Source organism: Dermacentor andersoni, chromosome 4 (genome assembly GCF_023375885.2).
Source record: "Dermacentor andersoni chromosome 4, qqDerAnde1_hic_scaffold, whole genome shotgun sequence".
Classification (NCBI taxonomy): Eukaryota; Metazoa; Arthropoda; class Arachnida; order Ixodida; family Ixodidae; genus Dermacentor; species Dermacentor andersoni.
The window spans coordinates 154,972,083-154,999,570 of NC_092817.1; the positions used below are offsets into that span (position 1 = coordinate 154,972,083).

General features: G+C 48.0%; 1 protein-coding gene, 1 long non-coding RNA gene and 1 pseudogene across 2 annotated transcripts; all 3 read right to left on the minus strand.

Moving 5' to 3' along the window:
* Positions 1-316: 316 nt before the first annotated feature.
* LOC140212802 (uncharacterized) lies at positions 317-1,164 on the minus strand. The gene has a single exon (XM_072287654.1). The coding sequence runs from the start codon at positions 1,162-1,164 to the stop codon at positions 388-390; it is 777 nt and encodes a 258-aa protein (XP_072143755.1). The 3' UTR covers positions 317-387.
* Positions 1,165-1,218: 54 nt separating this feature from the next.
* Positions 1,219-3,784, minus strand: LOC126536578 (uncharacterized; annotated as a pseudogene).
* Positions 3,785-4,459: 675 nt separating this feature from the next.
* Positions 4,460-5,018, minus strand: LOC140217154 (uncharacterized). Its single transcript, XR_011893663.1, has 2 exons — positions 4,761-5,018; positions 4,460-4,585 (listed from the first exon to the last, which is right to left on the minus strand). It is a non-coding gene; the product is annotated as an uncharacterized lncRNA (long non-coding RNA).
* Between the last annotated feature and the right edge of the window lie 22,470 nt (positions 5,019-27,488).

Consider the following 27,488-nt stretch of genomic DNA (forward strand, 5'->3'; position numbering starts at 1 on the left):
ACCCGGCAGAGGTGCTACTGAGATGCCTGAACCTAGCTACTGCTGCGCGGGACTCCTATCTATTGAGCTGTGAGGATTCATCGGTTTCCTGTCCTTTTTAATTCAGGTTTGCATAAAATCACATGTTAGCGGTGAGCCACGTAAAATAGGTATCTAATGCCGCCGAAAATACTGAAACCTAAAGCTTGGAACCACCCTTTTGTTCCAGAACACTTAATGCTAGGATACACGTTTGTTAAATGCAAGATACTCAACTACTTCAGTGAAAGCTCGCCGTTCTTAAGACTTTAAAACGCTAAAAATGACGAGAACAAAAGCCAAATTGAGAACAATTTATTGAATCAATGCAATAAAAATCAACTGGGAACCATTTTCCAAGAGCCAGAGTTACAAGAGACGCGCTTTTTTGTTTGCTATAGCCACCTTTTCCTTGCTTTGTAACCGATGGATAAAATCTTTGGAGAAAAAGTGCATCCTTGTCACAATGACAAAGTTCAATATCTGGCATGTGAATGCTGGCATGTGATCTGCACAGCCCAAGCGAGCAAGGCTGCACTTATCGAGCTGTTCTAGTACCTTCCAGAAAATGTTTTCGCAGGCACCAGCCTCATCTAATGTGACAGAAACTACATCATTGACAAGTTTCATCACACTCAACAACTTAGCTGTAGGATGTTTCATGCAGCCTTCCTTGAAACTTCTATAAGCCGTAAGATATGCATCACGGCAAACAACGGGCACTGGACTGCTTATGTCTTCTAAGCCCAGAAGGCATGATGTGTGCTTTTCAAATTTGTGCACAACATATCCACTCAAGTAGTAGACAATAGCATCGTCCACTTCCCCTTTGAAGTAGGAGTGATCGTCGTCCTGCTCTCCAGGGTTCCTGGCTGTTTCTGTCGTCATCTCCAGTAGCTTTTCCTCTATGCGTTCACGCAAGGATGCATGTTTGGCGCGGTAAAACTCTCTCGTCCTCCTCAGTGCGTCCTGTACACCGACAAGCACATTCCCTGGCACACCTTGCACACTCCCACGCAAAGCAGTTTTTATCGGTGTGTACAAACTCAGAAGGCGGAATATTTGGGTGAAATTGACCACAGTAGGGTGAGATTCATCCCCTTCGAAGGAACGGACAAGTCCGAAGTGGCGCTGGAAAAGATACATGGTTTGTTAGGCCACAAGCAACTTCATCACTTCAACACTCGCAAAGCAGCACCGATCACATTATCACCTCAAGGGGGTCCTGGTTCAACTTTGCCGTCAAAACATAGTGTGCACCCTGATCCAGTAAGAACTCGATGATGTCAAGCGTTGACAACAAAGTAACACGCAAGGACTCCGTGGTCAGTTGAGACGCAAAGAGCTTGGGACCTTTCTCCACGGCGTTCTTTTCTGTGACATTCAACATTTCCAAGAAGTCTTTGATGACCTGAAAGAATGAGGTAAAATGTCAGTAAATAACCATCAATATGCACGAAAAGACACTTTGGCTTGCCTGTATTTCCTTTGAGTGCCTTTTAATGCCTCTTTCAGGTAGCTTTATGTTCAAAGCATCAAACAGGTCATTAAGCAATTTGGTGAATGCTTCTGTTCCCTCAGAACCCATCATGCCTTCAGCACCGGCTTCTCTGTATATGCGGATGCCAATAGCTGTTCCACGGCTTAATAGCTGAAAAAAAAAGTGCATTTATAAATTAGTTAAAAAATAACCGAAAATACTAAGCGTTGTATTTCACAGTACCTGTGTAGCAAGTCGAACGCTCATCTTCTGGAGGTTGTCCGGGGCAACATGTGCTCTGGTCAGTTTTGGCACAACTCTCGTATGTTTGATCTTTTCGGATTCATACAGCGCAACATAATGTGCAAAGTTGATCTGATGATCTCCAGCCTGAAAAAAAACCAAACAGTTTTCTGAGCTCCATTGCAACTAAGTGCACATATTTCTTCTTACCATTCCATGGGTGTGCTTTTTCAAATGATTTCTGATGCATTTGACTATGTGTGGAACGTCACAGATAAAGAAGATCTTCTGTGAAGGCTCCCAGGGGTGCTCGATGCTGTTGCATGGCGATATCATGTTTCCCGATATTCCCAGGTTCGTCCACATTGAGCGGTTATTACCTGCTCCATCACTTACGACAACAAGCACTGAAGCATTATGCTTGTGAAGCTGCAGCACAGCACTTAACAGGATCTGTGCAAGGATCCGTCCAGGTGCCGCACCTCTTGTGGCGAAAGATGCTATGGGTTGAACCCAGTTCTCAAAAAGCGGAACAAACATCAACACCAGTGCATGGTCAGCAAGTTGGTCGGTGGTGGCATTCATCACATCGCCATAATCAACAAAGCCATCCATCTTGTATGAGGTTTTGCTGAAAGCAACAGATTGCTTGAGCTTTACCTCATCGAGCAATAGAACACCGCACCTTCTGAGGCGGCTCTTCTCACGAAAATGCTCTCGGATACTCTTTAGCGATACCTCATTGAAACCGTACCTGCAGGGAATGCCACTAATAATCTGACGAAGGCGTGCTCTTGTAGGAAGTGGCAGAAGCTGCATATCAGATAACAGTTTGTAAGCTTTTGGGCTTGAAATCTGCAGCAAAAGGCATGTCATTAACCACTTTTCTGTGTACCGCCTCCCATTTTTCGATTTTGCCTTTGCTGCCTGAAAAGCAGTCCTGAAAGCGAGCTGCTGTTTATCTGGAAGAATGTCAAGTGCACGTTCCACTCTCTCTTCTGTGACATTCTGAAGTTTTTTTTCATGGTGGTTAATTCTTTCTTCATCTTTTCTCTCTGCATAGTTGCTCTTAATGCCTTTCGACGCAGGGACTTCACTTTAATGTTCCTATATTTCAACCTGTTGCTTGTCTTGCGACGCCGTGAAAAGAGCTTGTGCAAACTCCGGCATTCGTGGCATGTTGCAGTTAGAGACAGAATTGTGCATGATTTGCGATGCCATGTTTCACCATTTTTAATGGCAACAGCTGATGACAAGACACAGGGGTAATTATCAACAGGGCAACCTTCACAAGAATTCAGCCTTTCAATACAAGAAAGTAGCAACCTTAGGTCATCACATGATTTCAGTTCAATGCTCACCTCAGAAGCATACACAGCCGATTGCACACGTTGCCCCTTGGCACTGACAGAGGCAGTCATGTCTCTCGACACTAACACAGCCCTGTCGATTGCTGGAAGGTCTTCTCTCATTACCAGCTTGTACACCACGATTGTAGTGCCAACCACCTCAAGTAACCAACCCTGCAACCGTTGGCCTGCTGCTGCCATGCCACACAACTCATTGAAAAGCTGTATGTTGTTCTCCTGCACAACATTGCTGTCAATGTCACCACTGGAAACGGAGAAGTTCGACGTAGCAGCCTCTTTGTCGTTCTTTTTTTGCCCTTTCTGACGCTTAGGCCGAGGCGGTGCACGCACGGTTGGAGCCTTGCGTTTTCGCGCTGGCTTCGACAAGTATTTAGGGCAATTGGGAAAAATGCGCGGCAGGGCATCTTCCTTCAGAGCCCACTTGTCACGCGGTATGACAACTACGTCACCATGAACTTTGTGAATGAAGTCCTTCGCAATATCTTCCTCGTGAAAGTGGAGGTCGCAAACGGCGCATGAGCTGGATAGCTCCTTATCCGATCTGGGTATAGCCCGTCGCCACTGTTGAAGGCGGACCACGTCAGCGGGTGGCTTAAAAAAAATGTCTTTTTTCAGCCGTGGCTTTCGTCGAATCGTAGCCACTTCGGCAACTAGTCACAAAGCAACGAGGCATGTTTTCTCAGATTCAGGACCACGTCACAGCCAGACACGACATATATGCACTTGTGATAATCAACGGTGATCAATCGTAGTCGCACATTACGTTGAGAAGCTGTTCTTGCCTTGATTTGAAGTGAGCAAGTCAAACTACGTCGCACGATCCGCAAGACGCACAGCTCGGGCGCAAGGACGCCGCACGTGGTCGCGAATGTGACAACTTGCAGCGGGAGCACACGCCGCACGAGCTGCGTCGATAGATCTCGTTGGCACTCACAGGGATAGTGATCACAACACAACACAGTTGAAGGTAACGAAGAAACACTCGGCACGGGGCCAAGCCTGCGCTGACTTCGCTAGAGAAGTTGCAAGAAGACAGACGCACCGCCGACACTCGCCGAAACAGCCGTCGCCGCCGTCAGACCCAACGAGACCGGTCAAACAGAGACGAGCGCACCCTCGCTCGGCGGAACATCGAAGGGCGACACCTGCGGCGCCGGAGTTTGCAAACTGAAAGAGGTAATCTAGTAACGTTGGCTCATAGAGCCCAACGGCCACGGAGGAAGGAAACTAAGGAGAGGCCCTACCCCCTCCGCGCGCTAGGAGAAAAGTGTGGCGGAAATGACGTAGTAGGTTCTCATTTTTTTGCTGCTTTTTTATTTTTTTTTGTTGTATAGCCACGCCTTTTGGGCCACAATGGCGGCGTTGTTATGGTTTTGAGCGCTCACACGTGTTGCTCTGGTAGGTTTCGGGCCGTGGCAAAGGCGCTGAGTGGGCGGGTTTGCGTTAGTCACCGTGTCTTGTTGCGCTGTGTTACCTGCACCGTATTTGAAGTAGTAGCTTAGCGCAAAAAAGCACAGACACAAGGAAGACAGACAAGGACAAGCGCTCGGCGCTTGTCCTTGTCTGTCTTCCTTGTGTCTGTGCTTTTTTGCGCTAAGCTACTACTTCAAATATGGACGACCAACTAGCCCAACAGTCAACTCTTCTACCTGCACCGTGCTCTGCCAGATGTTGCGCGAGCGCGCGCGCGACACCACGCGCAGCGCGGCGTGGTTTCGCGAAAGATGTAAACAAGAGAGGAGGGTGGCCCAAAAGGCGGAGCATCGCCATGAGCAACGCCAAGTTCCGGCTTCACTTTTGCTTCACAAAGAGTGACGTCAGGGCCTCTCCTTAGTTTCCTTCCTCCGTGCCAACGGCTGACTTGACTGTAGCGCACCAAGCGGATGGTATTAGCACATTCCGGCTTCGGTATTGGGCGCGCGCGTTTTGAACGCCCGTTGGTACTCGCCACGCCGGCTCTGCTGGTAGGCACGGCATTTTTTTTTGCTACTACTGCTGAACCACGCGCGGCCTTGGCGCGGAATCATTTTATTATTAGGTAAAAATGATTGCGAACGATCTTTAGAAGCCTCCACCGAATCTGTCTCACGTGCAGTTTCATAATAAAACGCAAGACGTCATCTGAAATGATGAAATGCTCATTTAGCTCTATATAAATGCTAGTTCCGGGCTTCTTGTGCATTCATCCAAAGTTGTAGCACCAGGTAAGCAGCATTCGTTGCCGTACGATGCTCCACCGGCTGCTATCAGCTGAAGAAAAGTAAATTACAAGCAAGTATCTTTTAGGTATCTGGGTCGCGTCTTGCTGCACAACGATAATTGTAATCTGCCTTGTCCGCATTTCCTTTGTTTACCGCTGGGAGCCCGGTACTTCCAAGCCACGAACGGCATGCGCGTTATCAGCGTGACATACCAGTCTCAACAGGAAAGTAGCGAGCGCAGCGTTTTCAAGAAAGGAAATGGAAGCAAGACAAATAACGGTGATTGTTGTGTGGCAAAAACTTTGAGGACGCTTAAGCTTCGGCTTCAAGAGTGGAACGCCATAGCGTTATCGCACCCCGTTCGCAACGCCCACTAATTCGCTCGGCATGCTCTTGAGTCACACAAAGACGAAACGTAGGCCTGAGCAAGCGGAAGGAACCAAAGAACTCGGTGTCTCGGAGAAAGAAACGATCTACGCGAGCCGAACGTCGTGATCGGCAAGGACAGCCGGGCCGCGCCGCGCCATGAAGGCGGACGCGATCACGGGGCTGACGCCTCGATGGGATCGTCCTCTATCTAGCTTGGGAGCACCACGCAGACGCATGACTCCTCGCCTGCAGCACCGCACACATAGTAGGAGACATAGCACCAGACCCGCTACGGCGCAGCGATCCTGTCAGAGGCGTCCCGCATCTTACGCTGCACCTAGCAATCGCGCTTTGGGCGGAAAAAGGAGCCGTGTCGCCTAAACACGAAGGCTCGAGTGACGCAGGCTGGAAGTCGGAAGTGGAGAGAACGAGAAAACTTATTAAATGCAAGGGTATTGGGGCATCCTCGCACCGGTCCCCGCACGGCCCCAATGCGCTCAAAGGAGACGGTCGTGGTGGTGGTGAAAAGCATTTATTGGGCTTCATATACAGGTGTGCTCAGGGAGAGACCTCTAGTTGGTCACGCCCCTTGCAATGCTGGGCGGAGTCTCTCATTCCGGGACCCCGTTGGTCTTGACCGCGGCGCACGTCCGCCGAACTAGGGCTTGTTGGGCCGATAGTTCCTGGCAGTCGAGTAGGGCCGCCTCCCAGTCCTCTCGGGAAGGGGAACGGGTAATGGGGGAGAGAAGGATTTTGCCTGCATGCCCAAACCATGTGGAAGGTGTCGGCCACCTCCCCACAGAATGACCAGCGGCCGTCAAAAGAAAGAACAAAGTGCTTGAGAACCGCCGGGCACAGCAGGGTGTTTGTAAAGAGCCTAAGGAGAGTTCTTTCGCCAGCTTTACCCAGTCCCTTCATAGGAAGCGGGTAACGGCGGTGTTTGGCACGATAGTGCTGAGTAATGTCTTTAAAGGAAAGGAAGAAGCTGGGATCTGGGTCAAGGTCCTCCCAAGTGATGGCTGGGGCCCGGTAAGTGAGTGCGGGGGCTGCCTCATGGGTGGCTTCGTTACCTGGCATGCATTGGTGGCCGGGGACCCATATGATTGAGCGATGAGTTGGATCGCAGTCGCGAATACAGCAGCGAAGAAATTTTGTCAGCAAGTGGAGTGATGCATCCAAATTGAAAGTTACGACAGGCTCCACGGGAGTCTGTGAGGATGAATTTAGAGTCGGGGTGGGAGGCTGCGAAAGCGATCGCCACCTCCTCCGCATGCGTTGAGCTGGGTGCTTTGAACGAGAGGCCGTCCACTTGTCTTTCTTCGTGTATGATTGCAGGCGTGTACCATCCCCCCCTGGAGAGGCTGGAGCCTGCAATATCGACGTAGAAGACGTGTTTCTTAGAGCCATAGTGGCGGTGCAGGGCATCCGCCCGCGCCTGGCGCCGGCCATTATGGTCCTCCTTATTCATCTTAGTTGGAAGGGGTCCAACGTAGAGGGCGCGTCTCCACAGTTCGGGCACTCCAACCCTTTCCATCGTATGGTGGTCATGTTTAATATGTAACCGGTCTAAGAGGCGGCAACCGGACACGGTCTGGGTGAGACGCGCGTATTGGTTAACGAGATGCGCCTCGCGAATTTCCCGATAGGTGTTCACCACCCCCAACGCGAGAAGACGCGCGTTGGAAGTGGAGATCGGGAGGTCGAGGGCTCTCTTGAGCAATTTGCTGAGTACAACCCCCGAGCAATCTTCATGTTTCCGTAAGCGTAGGTATGGGTTCGAGTACAGTACTCTACTATTTACGAAGGCATGTGCGAGCCGCACGGCATCCTTAATTCGCAACCCTACTCGCTTGTTGGAAACGCGCTGAACCATCCGGCCCACTTGGTCGCCGACCTTGCGGAGTTCGGCAAGAGTTGTGTCTGCCTTGCTATGTTGATTAATGAAGAGACCGAGTGTTCGAATCTCCTCCACTTCTCTAATGGGGCCACTGGCTAGAGAAAGCTGAACTGAGATTTTGCATTTCAGAGAAGTTCGAATACGCACAAATTGAGACTTCGACGGGGAGCATTCGAGGCCGCAGTACGTGGAATAATGGTCTGCTATGTTCGCCGCTGCTTGCAGGCCTTCCTCCATCTCTCCTATGTTTCCCGTAGTGGCCTAGATGGGGATGTCGTCTGCGGACAGCGCATGCTGAACACCATCGACACCCGCAGCTGTGCCGGGAGGTGTGCCATTGCAATGTTAAAAGAGAAGCGGGGACAACACAGCGCCTTGTGGTGTGCTCCGTGTGCCCATTTCAAATGGGCGGTACTCGGTCTCTTGTTGGCGTGTATAGGCCAAGCGGTCCGTTAAGAAATGTTTGATATAGTTGAATGTACGAGCACCGCAGTTGGTCCCGCTAAGATGTTTTAGTATGATGGCGTGCTTATCATTATCAAAGGCACCCTTGAGATCGAGTGCCAGGACTATCTTGTCGTTATGTGAGTTCTGTGAGTTCGAGGATCTCGTGATGAAGCTGTAAAAGGTTGTCTTTTGCCGATTTATGAGGTCGGAAGCCGAACATGGTGTCGGCGAAGGTGCCCTTGCTCTCGAGATATTCCGAGGGGCGGTCACGGACCATCGTTTCCACGAGTTTCCCTACACATGAAGTGAGGGAGATGGGCCGGAGGTTGTCTATGTTTACCGATTTTCCCGCCTTCGGGATAAAGGTTACCAACGATGTCTTCCAATCGGCTGGCACCGAAGCATCCCCAGTCCAAATGGCGTTGATGTATTCGAGTAGGGTTTCATACGCCCGATCTGGAAGGTTTGCCAATAGTTTCACTGTTACCTTATCCCTCCCGGGCGCCGTCCTCCTGCGCATTCGTGGAAGAGCCGCACGAAGGTCGTGAAGCTGGAAAAGCCGATCCATTTCCGGATTGTCGCAGCCTGAATACGAGTAATCCATCTCTCGCGGGTCTCGATCCTGATTGAGGTATTGTGAGCGCAAAGCGTTCGCTAGCTGCTCAGTGTTTCCTTGAAAGGGGACGAAGCCATGTTGATTTGAAAGGAGATCGCCTTGCAAAACCGGCCCAGGTTCCGCCACTGCAGCGGGAGCTATTCCGGCTTCTCCGAGAGTTCAGTTAGATCGATGGGTCGGGTGAATTTTGATCAGCGGTTCGCGTCTTTGAGGGGTCCCGTTCGGCAGAAAAGCCGGGGGTTTGACTCTAGCGATGTCTTAATATTGGCCGTCACGACGGCCGTAACCGTAGCTGTGACGGCCTTGAGAAGGCTCTCTTGGATTTGGCAAAATTTGATATCTGAGCCGTTAATTCGGCAAGGGCGTTTTCGAGGGCGGTGAAACGTACGTCATAACTAGAGGGTGTCAGGTCTGCTGGCAGCACTTGCATCGGTTCCGGAGCTAGATGGGCAGGGGGCGGGGAGGAGCGAGCCGTTTCTAGTGCGTGAATTTTGGCGCTAAGTTGAGCATTTTGTGCCCGGAGAGTCTCGAGCTCGCGGCGGAGGTCCGCGACGTCAGTATTAGGGGGGATGAGGAGGAATCTTTGGTGGGGGAGAAGGTAGGGGAGTGCGGGGAGGTGGAGGAGGCCCATCCTGACTGCCTACCTTGGGCTTAGACGTATTCTTTGGTGCGCCAAACGGAGGGCCCTCGAGAGCCGTGAAATCCCCCTCTTGGAATGTAGGGGTGTCTGTATCCCGTGACGCTTTCGGGTTATTGACTGAGGAGACTTGGGGGCACGTCAAGGCAAGGTGCCCGCCGGTGGCGCTGGTCCGGTTGTGCCTTTCGTCATCTTGTTGCTAGTCGTGGGTGCTTTTGAAGTCGTGTAAGGACCCGAGGCCACTGCAGTCCGAGGTTGGGTTCGTTGACCGGTCGGCTTGCCCGGTTGTTGCAGCCGTCGAAATTTGGCTTTGCAGTCTTGCGAACCCGTAAGATGAGCGCCACCGCAAACGATGCAGGAAGGAGTGCACTCGTGGGGCGCCATGTTGCCGTATTCGAGGACTGCGACCGTTTCGCCGCAGTGTCCACAGCGATTGTCTTGAGGATTCGCGCATAAGTCCGGACGGTGACCGATGGTGCCGCCTGGGAAACACGCGGGAATAGTCCGCTTATATTCGCGCACCACAGTCACCACACTGTTATAGTGCATGTAACGCGGTACTGCGTCCCACGAAGGTGAGCAGGGCAATCGTCGACTTCTCCAGCTTGCGGATGAAGGCTATCTCTCCTCTGCGCCACGGGACTTTAGATTTCAGGGTGGTACAAGTGCCCTGCTGATGGACCGTAATAATCCCCCTGCAGACTTCACCGTTGACTTTGGCGTGCCCGACTACCGCGTTGGAGCCTTTGGAAGCATTGCGTGTAAATTCACGAGCAAGCGCGTTCGCCAAATTGACGTCTTGAAAGGTGGCAATGACAATATTCTGGTCCCAGATGGGCCAGACACTAAGAATATGCACCGAAGATGGATTTACATAGGTAGAGAGCAAAGCCCCAAGCTCACCGTTCTGCAGGGTTGTCTTCAGGGAGATCGTCTCCCTGGGCTTGATGACAATCGTGAAATCTTCTTTGCGGAGTCGAGCCATGGCGCTGGGTCGCCATTTCTTCAATCCCACTGCTTGCGAGAGCTGAGGGTTGGACTTTTCAGGATTCGGAAGCTCAGAAACGCCGGAACTCATAGAGAGTCCGTTGGCCGCCGAAGTGTTCGAGCGTTGCTGGCGTTTACGAAGTGCCACCAACGAGAAAAGGCCTTCATTCACTATCTTCTCCGTCGGAGTGGAAGTTTGAAGCGAAGACGGGGGCTTCTGCTATGATTTGTGACCATGTCATCATCTCGGGATCGCACCCGCGCCAAGCAGAGACCGCCATGGCGGTCGTGGAGAACGATGGAGATTGAGTTCGGGGCGTAAGGCTGAGTTGGGTGAAGTGGGGGAGACAAAAATGGGGCTAAGCCCCCCCCCCCCCAAAAAAAAAAAAAAAAATGACCCACCTGCTCCAGAGCGCTATCTTCGGGCGCCGGGTGATGTTATCCGTCTAGTGGAAGCAAAATTTCACGGGGTCCCTTGGAATTTTCAGTAAACCGGAGGAAAATTGCCGGAGCCGATGTGAGGCGCGTCCGCTTGCTCCGCGCTCAAGCAGTAGTATTGTATCAATGCAGCTTGGAGGTGAGCGGGCGCAGATGAGATACAAATGACGAATTAGTCGTCTCATGCTTTGCAGTTTTATAAGCATAGAGAATGAAGTGAAAAACGTCATCCCGGTCCTTTTGATCAGAAGATGCGTACATGGCCAGTATGTTATTTATAGTTCTGTTCATATGTTCTACAAGGGCATTTGTCTGAGGGTGATAAGGCGTTGAATGGCGGTACTGCGAATGGCAGATACGGAGGAGTTCTTCTATGGCGTCTGACGAACTGACGACTGCGATCGCTAATGAACACATGGAGGACCATGCCGAAGAACAATGAATCAAGGCCAAACCGTTGCAACGCACGCAGCTGTTGAAGATCGTCTGGCCGCCATTTCGGCGTAACGGGTCAGGTGTCAGAAACATGCACTCGCCCATCAGCTGTCGTTACACGATCGTGAAAATGGGCCCAAAATATCGATAACGAGTCGTTTAAATGGCAGACGAGGAGGTGGCTGAAGTTGGAGCAGACCCGTCAGAGCCGTGGTAGGGCGACTGCAGCGTTAGACATTATTAGCAACTAGCGACGTATTGCTTGACCGCGTCCCTATTCCGGGCCAGTAAAACGCTCCTGTGTCTGGTTCAAAGTTCTGATAAACCCAAGGTAGTCAGAGGTCGCATCGTCGTGCATCACCATCAGTATGTAATGATGTATGTATGTCCGCTCAGAGTTTCGGCGGCACCACCAGAAGGAAGCGTGCGCCATTAACCGTCAAGGGTCGTCAACGCGGGCCGTCAAGAACAAACAATTGACTTGTGGCTCCTTCAAGCGATGCAGCTACAATTTGCGGTTCCAAACTAATATCATTTTATTGCTGTACCTTGAAAGTCCATAAGTCTGGGGACGTACATAAAAATTACCTTTCTCACATTCCCTCGTCGTCAGAGGAAGGCGAGATAGACAGAGTCTGCACCTGCGTGGCGACTTCCAGATTTGTAGCAAATAAAAGTCGTACTCCTGCAGTTGAAGAGCCCAGAGTGCCAGTTGAGCACTCAGGTCACGAAGATTCCCCATCCACCATAATACGTGGTGGCCGGTAACGATAGTGGACGGGCGTCAGTACCTACAGGGCCGAAATTTGTAGACAGCGAAAACAGCTACCTAGCATTCTTGTTCGGTAACAGTGTAATTGCATTCCACCTTCGTCAAAGAGCGACTACCATTAACCATAACGGCTTCCTGTTATAGCACAGCACCACCACCATCCATCATTTTTTCTTACTGAGGTTAGTGGTGCTGCCCAGGGAATAGATGACTCTGAAACATTTTTCCGTAGCATGTCTTTCAGCTGTTCAGCGATTATCGACCTATCTGTTTAATACACGCGGTAAGACTTTTGCCGAATGGGATGTCCACATTCGATGTCAATTCTGCGGCGAGCAGGAGAACGCGGGAACGAAGTTTGCTTGTCGTCTTGTGTCAAACGGAACGCTGAAAAATGTGCCGGGAAAACATTTGTGAGAGCGTGGCCCTCATGTGAGGGCAGCGACTTGTTAATTCTCTGTAGGATCTGCTCTTCAGAAGTGCTTCGGTGGGGATAGCTAGTAGGAGAGTGCTCGTCGCTTAGAACACTAATGGAGCGGTACGTGTTTTCGTCAAATTCAGCAAACTCCATATCGTGCGGGAGAACAGCAGGGACCGAATAAAAATTGAAAGCCCACAAATTGGAGGCATCATTCACTACTGTACCCAGATAGCGTGCCACAAGTGCATCTTTATTCGCGCAACTCGACGAAAGTGGTTGGATTTGCGCTTAAAACGATAAGAGGTTGGTAGTAGCGACACACGTGACCGCGATCAAGGTGATAGCAAGAATTTGTTCGAAACACAAAATAGTTTTTCTCTGGTAAGAATGTGTCGGCAAGAGTGGAGACAAGCGCGCTATTTAAAATAATTTCGTCTGTGCCACAGTTACCGGAAGCACCTCCAATACCGAGAATCCCATCATGAGTGCACTGCGGCAGTACGAGAAATCCTGTTTGAAGGTTTCCTTTGATAACACACTGGCAAAACGAATACCAAGGAGAATAAGACACTATCCACTAACACCACAAGACGTCCCACCATCATTCCATGGAAACAATTTTCTACCCAAACTTTCTTTGAAGTCACCTCTGGGCCGAAGCGGTGGCACTAGTATCGACTAATGCATTTGCAGGCATACTATGCATTAACACAAGTACTTTGTTCTTCAACATCACAATAGGCAGAGGAGTATTTCGCATAGACGCAGATTGTCCGGCGACCTTGCCTCCATCAGCAGTGCAGGAAAGTGTGGCCAAGGTGGTGGTGACGGTGAACGGCGCTGGCGACTGGTTGGTGGCGTCAGGCTGCGCTGTGAAGCTGGTGAGTCACTACTGTTATAATGACGGAAGACATTCCTAGGTGCCGAGCTTGCGTTGCTTGCAGCAGCAGAGTTTTTCTGCCAGTGGCCGTCATAAATGTCGTATTCACAATTAGGCCAACTCGGCGGGCCATATCTAGTCTTTCGGCGCTGATTAAAAAAAAGAACAATGTGTCCAGGGTGATACAGGGTGATCTTTTAGCTGCACAAAATTTACACAAGGAATTGGCTGTGGCAAGTAGCACAAATGTAGCCCTTCATCTAATTTAATCGATAAGCCAGCCATTACTTCTACTGGAAACGAAAAAAGCCTAATTATAAAATTCACATCATTATGCTAGTCAAGTTTCTAAATTACTACCTCACGGCACATATTTGAATCTACGAATTGTAGTATGCAAGCGGGATATCGACTTAGAACGAATGTTAGGGATCCCACTGGTGTCGAGATGGGCGCGGTCAAACTTGCCGAAAAAAATGCGCTGTTGTTCAACTTACTTTATTTTAGAAAGCGCTGTTTTGTGCATTGCCACACAAAAGTAACTGGGATGCCAATGCATTTGGCCGGATGCACTAAAAATAACTCGGAACTGGCGCAGTCCTGAGAACTCGTTTCACTTGGATACAGGGTTCATTATGACAGTAACGCGAATGGTTTTATTATGACGTGACTATCCATGGTAGTGCGGTAAACTCAGTCGGGAAATGTGGTGAGGGCTCTGTTCTACACATGTCCACATTTGCGGTACATGCGATAGTGACTGAGGACCTGCAAATGTGTATGGTGTGTACGAATCTTGTGCCGAAAGTGTTGACGCAAGGTCAGAAAGAACTTCTGGTTTTGCACTGTCAAGAATTGTTCTATTTTTTTCATTCATTCATTCATTCAGAATTTATTTAAGACAACGAAAAGGTTGTCCAGGGTGACGTGGCAAAAGGCATACTTTGCCTGACGAGGCCACGCCACCCGGATGACAGGCGGCACCACAGGCTACAAAAATCAAGAAAGAGCATTACATAATAGAACACACATTCAATATTTTTTACACAATACATAAGACATCCTTACAAAACACAGGCTTTCGGCGGAAAAACAAACAGCATACTTCAAAACACAATTCGACCATAGCAGTATTTACAAAACATACTAGTGATAGGTATACGTTCAGTTTTCACCTTTAAGGTTCATTTATGAGCATTGCTTTAATTAACATTTTGTATTTACGTATAGAGGGAGTGTTGCGTACAGTATCCAGAATAATAGGGTATTGATTAATTAAGTCAGGAATTTGCCATCCTAACCTCTGAAAACCGTAATTAGTGCGTACACGAGGTGTTTCCATACATTGTTTCCTAAGTTCGTATGTGCTAAGTTTAGTGTGATAGGTGGTTTCGAAGGTTATTTTGTCTAGTTTGTACTGGCGTAATATTTCCAAACATAATTTGTATGTGTGCAGTTTACTTATTTCTAGTATTCCATAAGACCTAAACAAGGGCCAGCAGCTGCGCAATAACTGTATTTTCCCAATAGCTCGTAACGCCCGCTTTTGAATTGCAAAGAGGGAATCTCGATTTGTTTTTGTCGTCGTTAACCATACAAGGGAACAGTAGCTTAAACGGGAATGTATTAATGAATAGTATATTTGCCGTTTTATGGACGCCGGGAGATATCTCAATTTGTTTAAAATGCCAACCGCTCGACAAAGATCACTTCGAAGCTGATCAACATGCGAATTCCATGAGAGATTTTCTTGAAACAGAACACCTAGAAAACGAATTTGCGAGCACTGTTTCAGCTGAGTGTTTTCAAAGTTTAAGTTTAGGTTGTCAGGAGCTTTTACACCTTTTGCTCTGAAGAGAATGTATTTGGTCTTACTAGTATTTAATTGCATCTTGTTTAGTTTTAACCATGTACTCAAGCCAGTCAACCAATAGTTAGCCTTTCTTTCGAGCGCATAGGGGTCAATACCTGAGAAAAAGACATTAGTGTCATCAGCGTACAACACTAGGTTTTCGCTGCCTGGTATATTCACAATATCATTCAGGTATAAAATAAAGAGTACAGGTCCGAGAATAGATCCCTGAGGCACACCATATTTTATTGTTTTTACGTGTGAGGCTGCAGCATTTATGACAGTGAACTGCTCTCTTGACGTTAAATAGCTCTCAATTAAGGTCAACGACACGCCACGGAATCCGTAAAGTGGAAGCTTTCTTATTAGAACATCGTGCTGTACACAGTCGAATGCCTTTCTGAAGTCGAGGAAAATTCCCAGGGTGTGTGCCTTTTCTTCAATGTTGTTTAGAATTTTTTCCTTTATCCCAAGGAGTGCGGTTTCGGCTGATCTATCTTTCCTAAAGCCAAATTGCTCATCGGCTATAATATTTTGCGCGGTGAGAAAACGGACAAATCTTTTGTTTATAACCTGTTCGGCTACCTTTGCAAATACTGGTAGTACTGATATAGGCCTATAATTTGTTAGTTCGTTCGCTGGGCCACCCTTGTGCACAACAGTCACTTTGGCCAGTTTCATTTTCTGCGGAAAAACTCCTGTAGATAAAATAATGTTGCAAATGTGAGAGAGCGGACAACTGATTATTTCACCTACAGCCTTTAGAGGTTTCGGTTTAATTTCATCTGCTCCTGGAGCACAGCCATTTTTTAGTGTCAGAATAATATCTAGCACTTCACGTTCGTCAGTGGGTGCTAAAAACAATGTGTTTGCGGCGTTTGATGCAATGAACTGCTCGCACGGTGAATCAACTGAATTCCCATCGCATGATCCGACTGAAATGAGCCGGATTATCTTGACTCTGTCCTAACAGGAGACGAATCCTTGATGTTTGAGTACGACCCAGAATCAAAAAGGTAGAGCACCGAGTGGCACACAAAACACCCCCCCCCCCCCAAAAAAAAAAAAATAATAGGAAAGAAATAAAGCGCGAATAAGCAAGTCTCGCATCGAAGCGATGCTCATTGCCTTCCTGGATGCCCGAGGAGTCGTCCATTCTGAATTTTTACCACAGGGAGCAAATGGCAACGCAGGCTTTTACCTGGAGGTGCCCAAGAGATTCAAACGCCGGGTCATGCGTGTGAGGACTGACATCAAAGACTCGGCCAAGCTCCACCATGACAATGCCCCCAGTCACACGTCCTTCATCGCTACCAACTTCCTGGCTCGGAGCAGTACCCGGTAGGTCCCCCAAGCTGCTTACAGTCCCGACTTGGCTACGTGCGACTTTTCTTTTGTTTCCCCGACTGAAGAAAGAACTGAAAGGAAAGCATTGCGAGACCGTGTAAAACATCCAAAAGCATGTTACAGCGTTCCTGAGAGACTTTCAGGGTGCCTTCCAGGCGTGGTAGGCACGTTTGCACAAGTGTGTTGATGCAGGGGGAGAGTACTTTGAAGAATTTTACCCATTCGTAAAGGTCCGGTTGTACAGGTCCGGTCAATAATTCTATTTTTCCCAGAAAATGCGCATTACATTCACAATGGACCATGTATACCTTGAGAGCACACAAGCTACAATTCGTAAGATGAAATATGTGCCGTGAAGCTAAAAATGTCGCAGTTTCACCCAAAAAGTGAAGCACCGATTGCAATAGCAAATTAGTGGATAGCTGTAGGAAGTATGGATAGTAGTGTTAGCGGCTGTATAAACTTGCAATGACTCGCTTACTGACTAAATTAACAATGATAGATTATGTAAGGCTGACTGAACGTGGACGTAGGAAGAAACAGACACACCTAGACACCGCTGTCTTTATGTGTCTGCTTCTTTCTATGTACATGTTCAGTCGCGCTGATGCATTTTACATAGATTCAAACCGACTAGCCGTCAAGCGTGTTTGAACTAAATTGACAAGCACGGTTTCTTCCGCGCACACGTAAACTTGAACACATCTCGCTCGATGAGCGCGGAAGCTCACTGTCAAAGTTCTGGAGTGAGGAATCGCGGCAGCAGCAAGCGAATTTACCTTCGTGCATCTCTCGCTTGAACGCGAACGAAACGGTAAAAGCACAGCGCATACAAACCTCCGGCACTATGCGCACTCTGCAAACATCGCAGATTGCTTTAAAAATGAGGCCCGCGTGGACGCGCACTTTGGCCACGTCGCAGATAGCTTTCAAGACACTCGCGTGCCAGAAACGCGTCCCTACGGCGTCCACCATCCGCGTCTACTACAACGTCCGCGAATAGCTTTCCCAAAGCCATAGTAGACGCCACGGTTGTCCTCACTCGGTATGGAACGGTGGGCGAGGAGGACATCGAGCTACCCTATACTCCGTTTCATGCATCATATGCGACGCTGGGGAAGCTACGCAAGAAGTCCGGTTACAAAAATTTATCACTCAGCGCGTTCCCATCTATGCTAGCCTGCGCGCCAAGAGGCGTTCGCTCGCGCGAACATGCACGTGAGGCTGCTGTGACGGGCAACGAAAAGAAACAACGAAAAACAAATTGATTTGAAAGAACGTGTTAGTAGCCGTATGAGTGCATGGCTTGTTTCTTTCTAAGAGTAAATGCTTTTTTTTTCATTCAGAAGAGCCTACATAAAAAAACATTACAAAAATCAGGTCAAGAAACGCCGAGCTATTTTTAAGTGCGAACGCAGCCACTGCAAAAAATATTTCTAGCCTCCACAGCGTTGCACCTGATGTATGAAACGCAGTACAGCAGTCGTCGTTGCAGAACCTCCCTTCTCCATCGCCTGGCCCCCAGCCTAGTGCGCGACAGGAGAGGGCACGCTTTCGGCCCACGTTACTCGCTCGCGCATGCGAGATTGAACCGCGTTCGCCAGCGCACCGTCGCAAGCTTTCACTCGCACATACAGCATACGGCTCGCATCGGCGGTTTTACCGTCTATGGACTTTATACGAAACCTCACGGCCACGAGTACCGCTAGGCGGTGTCGAGGAGTGCAGCAGCACCCGCTTCGAGCTCCGCAATATCTATGTTTTTAGTTGGTTATAGTTCCAGTAACCGACCGAAATTGTCTATCACTAGAATCGTGAACGTCTACGGAACACAGGGACGCTATGCTCTTGGACGTAGGCTCGTTTCCGGCGGCTCCACAATTTCAAGAAGCTACGAGGTACACGGCGTCGGAGCCAGCATGCATCAGAGCTAACGCGCGGCGGTGGCTGCAACGTCGCGTTGGTGCAGTTTCTGGCAGACGACACTGATCCATAGGACGTCTCAAGAAATCACTTATATTGCGGCGGGCGCCTCACGTGGCGCACCGTTGCAACCGAAGCCCGTTGCATAGGAAGACGGCATGGATTTTTCCGAAGCATTACCTCCTCGTAAAGACGAAGCTACTCCCATACTTCTCACGGACGCTGAGGACTTGCGGCGGTTTACGAGAGGACCCGACGAAGAGGGATGGCAGACGGGGCTAACACTCCGCCAAAACGGGCAGCAAGTGAAGGAACGCCTGCAGGCGAAATGGAACGAGCCTTCGCAGCCGCCTCACCGCCTATCCGCCGACGAAGGGTGTCACGGAACAATCTACCACCACTGCCGCGGGGTGACTTCAAGATCATTCTCCGCCTGCACAAATGACTCCCGTTGAAAATTCTAACCAGTCCGATGCTCGCAGAAGCAGTGATCGCGGCCTGCCACATCAAAGTAAAGGGTGAGCATTTTATACTACACATAAGACAGGGCTCATACATCGCAATAGTGTAAACGTCTGACGATGATACAGCTAATCTCATACGCAAGATCACAGCTCTCACAGTCAATGACAAGACGCACGGGTTCAATGCGTACGCTGCCACAGGAGAAGGTGCCGCCAGAGTTGTCATTCATGGACTCCCGCCGCACACGCCCGGAGAGACAGTCAAGGCAAACCTTCGAGTCCGTACCTAGGGCATCTAGGTAATCCTGGCAAGAATGCTAGGGCACTTTCCTCACTTTTCTTGGCACGGTCCTACCATGGTTCGTCAACTATTGCGGTGGGGAAATGGTGTGTCATCCATACCACGACTCGGTGCCGGTTTGCAACATTTGTGACAGCGTTGACCACCGTACGGACGCTTGCCCACAACCGGACGCAAAAGTGTGTTGAATCTGTGGGGCGGTCGAGCCCGAAGACGGACACGGGTGCTCGCCGCGATGTGCGGCTTGCGGGGGCAGAACCTCGCGGGCGACAGAAGCTGCAAAAGAACACCTCGGTGGTTGGCAGCAGAAGACGAAGAATTGGAGCTCAGCGAATTTCCGAAGCTCCCTCAACGGCAAGAGGGGACCCCCTCAAAACACAGGCAAGCAGTAAGATCGAGATCCAGGCCGAGATGGCGTACCAGACGGTAGAATCATCAGATATCTGGATCAACATCCTGGGCACGAAATGTCAAGCCTATAGCCCCTAAACCGGAGAGGGCTCCGCAGATTAAACATCAGACGGCGGCCACCGCCATACAACAGGTAAGCTGGCTGCGAATAGTGTATCCCACTGCCTATCCAGTAACTCAGAATCGAGCCCACCTAGAGACAGGAAGGCAAAGTTCGACGTGATAGTGACAGCCGCATTGCGCTGAGTGAAAAGCAACGACAGGGCGAATATTCTAGGGGACTTTAGCGCTCCGCACTCCGCTTGGGGCTATGATCGAGGCACACCTAACGGCCAAAGGCTAGGTGACCTCGCGGAGGAGCATCAGCCGGTCCTGCTGACGTGACCGGGTGAGCCAACCAGAAGGCATACAGTGTAGTCAAAGACACCACGCCGGGCCTAACTTTCAGCAACACTGACAGAGTTGCTACCTGGACCAACCTAGGCGCAGACTTTGGGAGAGATCACTGCAATATTAGTGCATCAGTTAACACGACGCGGGTTCGCTATAGATTAGGAAAAGCCACCATCATTGGGCACGGCGGCACCGCAACGAACATGTGGTCCTCAAACCCCTTCGTTTTTCTTATTCAGACAATACCGGGAATCCTGCTGGGGACCCAGAGCAAGCAGCACGTTTCGCAACTTCCTGAACAAACCATTGATGGAAGTACAGGCACGGAATTCTGAGACGTTCCATGGGCGGATCTGTTTGCCGACACACGGGCATATCAGCTGGAAAGCTGTTATACCGTAATACCAGGCTACATGACGTCATCAACGACTGACGCTTATAAAGAGAACAGCTTACAGGATTCCGGCATTGGGCACGGCGGCACCGCAACGAACTTGTGGGCCTCAAACCCCTTCGTTTTTCTTCTTCAGGTGAGAAAATATTTCGGAATATGCTATCACAGTAATGACCCGTTTCTTCTGGTGCTGCCGTGCCCTCGGCCAATGTCTTTTATAGTTAGCCGTTGTTTCGCATTTTAAAACTGCTATTGTTAGTGGATGGCGATATCGACAGCAACCCTGGACACGCAGGCGATTTTGGCAGAGATTCGAAATGTTGCCTTTGATCTAAATACCATCAAAGAAGAAAATAAGAGAACCAATGACTCCTTAACAGCTATACATGCCAAGCTCGACAAACTCGCACTTCTAGAAGATAGGATAACTTCTGCTGAAGAAAAGCTATCGTTACTGGTACACAGCGTCAATCGCATGGCTAGACAAATCGATGAATTTGAGAACAGAAGCAGGTGGTCGAATTTAATAGTATTTGGCATGACCGAGACCGAAAGTGAGACTACTGCTACTCTTGAGGCGGAAATTACCGGAAAACGTCTCAGAGACGCCCTCGGGGTGACAATATCGGGCCTTGAAAGAATTCATCTCCCCGTTACAAAAAAGCCAAACAAAATAAGACCAGTAATATTCAAGCCTGTTGATTTTAGAGACAAATCCAAAATACTCAGAAATTGTTCGAAACTAACAGGTTCCAAGGTATTTATCGGCGAAGACTTTTCAACGAGAGTACGGAACATAAGAAAAAATTTCTGGGCTAGCAGCAAGACAAACAGAGATAGGCAAGAAAAGGTTACGATCCACTTTGACAAAATTAAAATCAAGGATCAGTTATTCACTTGGGATGAGGAGACGAACGCCAGAGTAGTAGTCCCAAAAAACTAAGCAAACCACGTAACCACTCACCCTACCAGACATATGAAAACTTTACCGCCATTAATATCAATGCCAGAAGTGTCGTAAACAAGGTGGGCGAACTGGAAGCATTCCTTCTTGAGCGTAGTCCTGATGTCGTCACTATCACCGAAACATGGCTTTCCCCACTTATATCAAACAGCGATATCTTTCCACCGGGCTACATAGTGCTACGCAGCGACAGAAGTACACGTGGCGGCGGAGTTACAATTTTAGTGAAGGACGACATTCAGGTAACACCCCTACCACAAATCGACGGCGCCGAGGCACTTTGGTGTAAGATTAAGAAGGCGAACTTAACTGCCGCTGTTGGAACACTGTATCGCGCACCTAACTCAGGAGTAGATGGGTTACAAGCTTTGACCGAATATATGCAAATTCGTCTTAAAAACGGAAAACAAATCATTCTTACTGGAGATAACAATCTTCCTGACACAGAGTGGAATTCAATTTGCAGTGGGCACACAGAAGTATCCTCTGCAGAAACACTGCTGGAGATAGCGTTCAACTTCGGTTTACGACAGATAATTCGACAACCCACTCGCATCCCTTCCACAAACTGCAGTATTCTGGATTTGATATTTTTAGGTGACAATTTCCTTTCAGACAGTGCTACGTGGGAAGTATTGGACGGCGTATCAGACCATAAAGCAGCAAAATGTTCTATGGTATTGGGCTCACCAAAGCATGAGGATGAGTTTTTACGAATGTTTTAGAATGGTCAAATGCTGATGACGTCAACACTATTGATTTTCTTGAAAGCTGTTATTCATCTTTTCTTAATGATTACCAAATCTATACAGTTCGAGCAGATGACTTGTGGCTATTTTTTAAGAACATTGTTCAGAACTGTTTGACATCATTTGTACCCGTAAGAAGAAAGAGAGTGCATAAAAAGAACCGTGGATAACCCGTGATATATTACACATGAAACGTAGGATTACAAGGCTAAGAAAAAATGAAGATAGGTCTGACGAATCTCACTTAACTGACCTAATCTGCAAGCTCTCCCATTCTCTAAAAGCAAATGTAAGAGCAGCTAAAGATGGATACCTTAATGTTACTATAAATAACTTTATCAAAACGGCTCTCCATAAATTCTGGCGATAAAGAGAACAACCTACCACACACTGAAGCTTTAAAGAAAGTGAAAATGTTTAATGACTACTTCAACTCTGTTTTTAGCATTGATAATGGCGTTTTACCACCAAGAGGAATTGATGAAGCGACTAGAAGGGAACCAATCGACGAGATAATAATTACGGAATCAGGGATCTTTTCACTGCTTCTTAACATTGATGAGAAAAAAATCCATTGGACCTGATGACATTCCAAATACCTTCCTGAGAAGATACGCAAGTGGATGGCCAAATACCTCTCACCTATTTATCAAAAATCAATGAACACTGGTGAATTACCGCGTGAATGGAAAAATGCTAAGATTATGCCGATCCATAAATCTGGAGACGACAGAAATCCCTGTAAGTACCGGCCAATTTCTTTTACCTGTACTGTTTGCAACATATTTGAACAGATCATATTTAAACACATTATGCAGTTCGTCAATGACAACAAACTTCTATATGACAATCAACATGGGTTTAGAAAAGGCCGGTCGATGACAACGCAACTAGTAGAAACAATCCATGACCTCGCAAACTCCATTAATCAGCGCGGACAAACAGACGTTATATTTCTTGATCTATCAAAAGCCCTTGACAGGGTATTGCACACTAAGTTATTCTGGAAACTTGATAACTTATTTGGTAATAGCAAGATCACAAAATGGATTCAAAATAACCTTTCAGACAGGACCCAGTATACTCACTGCAACGGCTATTCATCCGAACGCTCACCTGTTCAATCTGGAGTGCCGCTAGGCACAGTACTAGCTCCTATTCTTTACCTCATTTTTATTAATGAATTAGCTGAAAACTCGGATGTGACAGTGCGCACGTTCGCAGATGATTGTATAATATATAAAGAAATCAACAATACTACAGACCAAGTTATTCTGAATAATGCACTTAGAAACGTTACGAAGTGGTACTGATCATGGCAGATAAATATTAATCTGGATAAATCTGTCTGTATGACAATATCAAGAAAAAGGAGCCTCTGACGTTCCCCTATGTAATAGATCAAGTACCGTTAAAAGTCTTTGACCATTACAAGTACCTCGGGGTAATTATTTCCACAGACTTAAAACGGGATAAACAAGTTGCCAACATGGGCTAGAATCGAAAGTGAAGTTAGGAGTTAGGTTAGTAGCCAACGCCAGAACGTGGGTTGCGCCATTTCACTAAGGAACAAAAATAAGAGACGGACAAAACTGTGCACATCATCGAAAAGATGGAACCATTGAAGAACTCAGCACAGCATTAAATTTATCGGATTAATGATAACATATGCGGATCCCGCGTACTGTGGCAATCGATGAAAGCGAAGCTTTGTGTACTGTTTGCTTTGATTAGTAATAAGTAGCGGTGATGTTGACGGCAGTTGTGCAATCTTTTTAACGTTTAGTTCAATACGAGAGTTTTGAGTCATTAAACGTTCCTTCGCCTGCACCAATGCTGTTTGTATGCGTAGTACACAAAATACACAGGGAGACGTGTTTGCTTGAGTATTTGTACTGCGCAGTTGTTCGTAAACGCTGCGAGGGTTGCGCATTATAATTGTCTCGCATGACACTCGCATCGTGGCAGAGCTGATGAATATAAATTTGAGTTGTGGGGATCCACGTGCTAAAACCAATATCGGAACATGAGGCACGTCGTAGTGGCGGGCTGCGCATTAAATTTGGCACCCTGGTGTACTTTACCACCCACCTAGGTATAAGTGTTCTAGCGTTTCTCTATTTCGTTCCTGTCAAAATGCGGCTGCCACGGCGAGGAAATATCCTGCGGTGGCATCTGGCAATGCTATAGCCGTCAAACTACCGCGGCTAGCACAGACGGACGACCGCTGCCGGACGACCGATTTGACGGACGACCGCTGCCGTGCTGTCACCTAGACCACAGAGTATTTTAATGCGGCTTTGCTTCTGCACGCCCCGAGTCAGTCGTTCACTGACTTGCAAATTTTCACGGCATTTAAATTTCAGAAGCAGAAGCGTACCGTACCGTACCTTAAGTATGCCCGCGACCACTGTTTTCTTCCCTTCGCGTGTCGTCTTTTCCCTCTCCAGTCATCTCCTGCTGCATAGCAATTACGGGAGAGGCAAGGCTGTCATTTACTCGTTTCACGAGTGCGTAATTTTGCCCATTGTCTGCCTCCTCTGCCCCTCCTCTTTACCATGCTATCTGCCTCCCCTCTGAACTTCCACATTAGTAGAAAGGTAAGCACTGCTGTTTCTGCACTATTTTTTTTTTGCGGGGGTTACTGATAATTACAACCGTCAACAACTGTCAAGGGGCTAATGCGGTGACGCCCAGGAAGCTATAAAGGGCATTGTACACATGCAACAGATGGAAGGGTCCAAACGGGTCTCTCTCCACCACGCTCCTGCCATTGATGTTCTCCTCCTGAACCACTCCCGCCACCCCCTCCCGATGGCGCGTGCAAAACAGCCACAGCAGCAGCAGCGGCGGTGAAACAATCGAAAGAAGAAGAAAAAAAAAAAACACATCTTTGCATGAATTATTTTATTTCGCATGAAAACAATTCTATGGTGCGGTTCTGGATAAAAAGTGGTGCGCAGCTAACTCGACCGGCCCAAAAGCCCATGAAAGGCATCAAAAGGCAGCTGGCGCTCATATCTGAGTACACAGGTGTGTAGGCGTCAACTTACCGAAATGTATGAAAAGAGACAGGACGTAATACATTAATTCAATAAAAACAAGTAGTCTGTGCACAAGGAAGCGCTTAATTTGTACATGAGCGTTATAGACTAGTTAAAGCATTGTTACGATACGAAAAACTGAAGCTTGCCTTTAGAAACGCGTAACTTGAACAGTAGTCACATTTCGCTAGAAAAAGTGGCTGTAGAAAGCGTTCAGCTTTAGCCCGATGTTGCGAAAGATTGAATTTCAATTCTGGCGGTTCACCTGCCCAAACTACGATTTGATTATGAGACACGCCGAGGTGGGGGACTGCGGCCTAATTTAGACCGCCAGGCGAACTTCAACATGGCCCGAATGCACGGGACATTGGGCGTTTTCGGAATTTCACCTCCATTGAATTGCGGCCGCGGCGGCCGGGATTTGATCCCGCGGACTCGTGCATCGCAGCGCTATTACATTGCCGCTAAGCCACCGAGGCAGGTGAGAAGTGAGAATGTTAGCAGGCTTAGTGCAGAGGCTCATTCGGTCCATTCGCCGACGCCAGCTCCCGGCAAACTGTCCAGCCAAGGCCCATATAAGCTAGATGCGTCGTGGTCATTCATCACAGGGCAGGTCGGTGATGTAATCTCAGACGCAGTCTCTGTCACCAGAGAGAAAATGTGCTTCATGGTGTCAGTGTTTGAAGGTAGCGTTCCGAACACGAACATTCACACGATGAGGATGCGAACGCATTGTCGTGTGCCGGCCGTCACATTTATCCAACTGACAACACTTCTTGACGACGTTCTCGAATGTAGCAGAACTCTTGAATACAAGTAAGAGTAATGAGTTATGCGTCATGTCTTTTAAGTAGATTCGCGGCATATATTTCTATCGGTATACGCTAGTTTCCGTTGCGGATATATTAACCGTAGCGTTGCATACACTGTGAAGAACATAAAAATCCCGCAAGTATCCCTTCGCAAACTTCTGAAATGATGGTCTTGCTTCACGCACGTGAATAACAGTCACATATTCGTATTTCGGCAACTAACTGCAAGTAATTATGTTCTACCGAAAGGTGTACTTGGACTGGTGGTCATTAAATATGACTTTGTATTGTGGTTATCTTTGGGCATATCGTGCTAATGGAGGTCTTTTGCTTGAAAGTGCAAAACCAATTTGTCCATGTGTCCATTTAAATACAAAGGCCCATCTCCGCTCGAGTTGCAGCTGCTGCGGTGCGTAATGGAAAATTGCCCGTCAATTTTGCACGAAACCGAGAGGTGAAAACCCAGAACCATCCACAACGGCCTTTCTCCTAGTCGGTGAGCAGTTTCACGACGTTAATTCTTACAAACCAATACGCAATATGTTCCCACTGAACAAAACCTTCCGCGGGGCACAGTAGACGACTATAATAGAAAACGGTTATTGTAGCGCCCTAAAAAAGGAAAGAAATATTCATGGCTGTCTTTAGGGAAGCATCTGAAAAGGCTGAAATTATTCATCACCGTGCATGCGCTGTCACTACGAAAAGCTCCAAGGATGATCAGACATGTTCACCTAATGGGCGCTAAGAAATATTTGATAAAATATGGACCAGCGTGATATATCGACCTATGTCCGCGACCATAGAGTGTCCGCTTATATTTCTCACCAGAGTCAGCCGATTGCCTAGCTAATAGAGTGGTTCCATCGCACCCCCCACAAAGCCTGCCTGGAGATCATTCTGCCTGTCTAATGAAATCGACGGCGCAGCGGTCAACGTCGTTTAGGGTGCCGATGACGCCTTAGAAGCATCCGACGAGGATGTCACTTGTGACACCGAGTAGAGAGGCGTGGTTAACCGAGTTTATAATAAACAAAGGTGCGTCTTATATCGAGTTTTCCGTTCTTCTAAAATATATATGGCTTGACATAGATTCAAATTTTACCCCTCGACGATTCGAATATAGGAATAGACCTATATTCGAAGTAATATGGCAGTATAACTCGCCTATTTATTACGTCAAAAACTTGGTCGTTTAAAAAGCTTTACATTTTTGTTTACGATGGTTTAGTATGAAGCGTAAATATATTCTAATAGACGTTACTGATAGCTAGTTCACCAATCACGTGCCGACAGCAATAAAATAAAACAACCACCACACGCGACATTGAATACTATCATTGATTCATCATTATATGGAATGGACTAACTATGAATTGTCTCGCAATACACAGTAATTATGACACGTGATTGCGTTGTCGTAATTATTCGCAATCATTTGTTGTTGTTTTTTGTTCCCCTAGAACTACAAAGAAATTGCGGAATGTCCTAAAACGCCTTATCCAATCGCAAGAGGCTTTGCACGTACCAGTGAGATTGGACGAAAAGCAGTTTCCTAGGAGATGGTGCAACGTAGAAGCTTATGTTTGCGCCGTTCGCCAAATAAAGCTTCTCCCATAAGTG

Coding starts and splice junctions, on each gene's coding strand:
- LOC140212802 (XM_072287654.1), bottom strand. CDS start 1,164: ATGTATCTTTTCCAGCGCCACTTCGGACTTGTCCGTTCCTTCGAAGGG.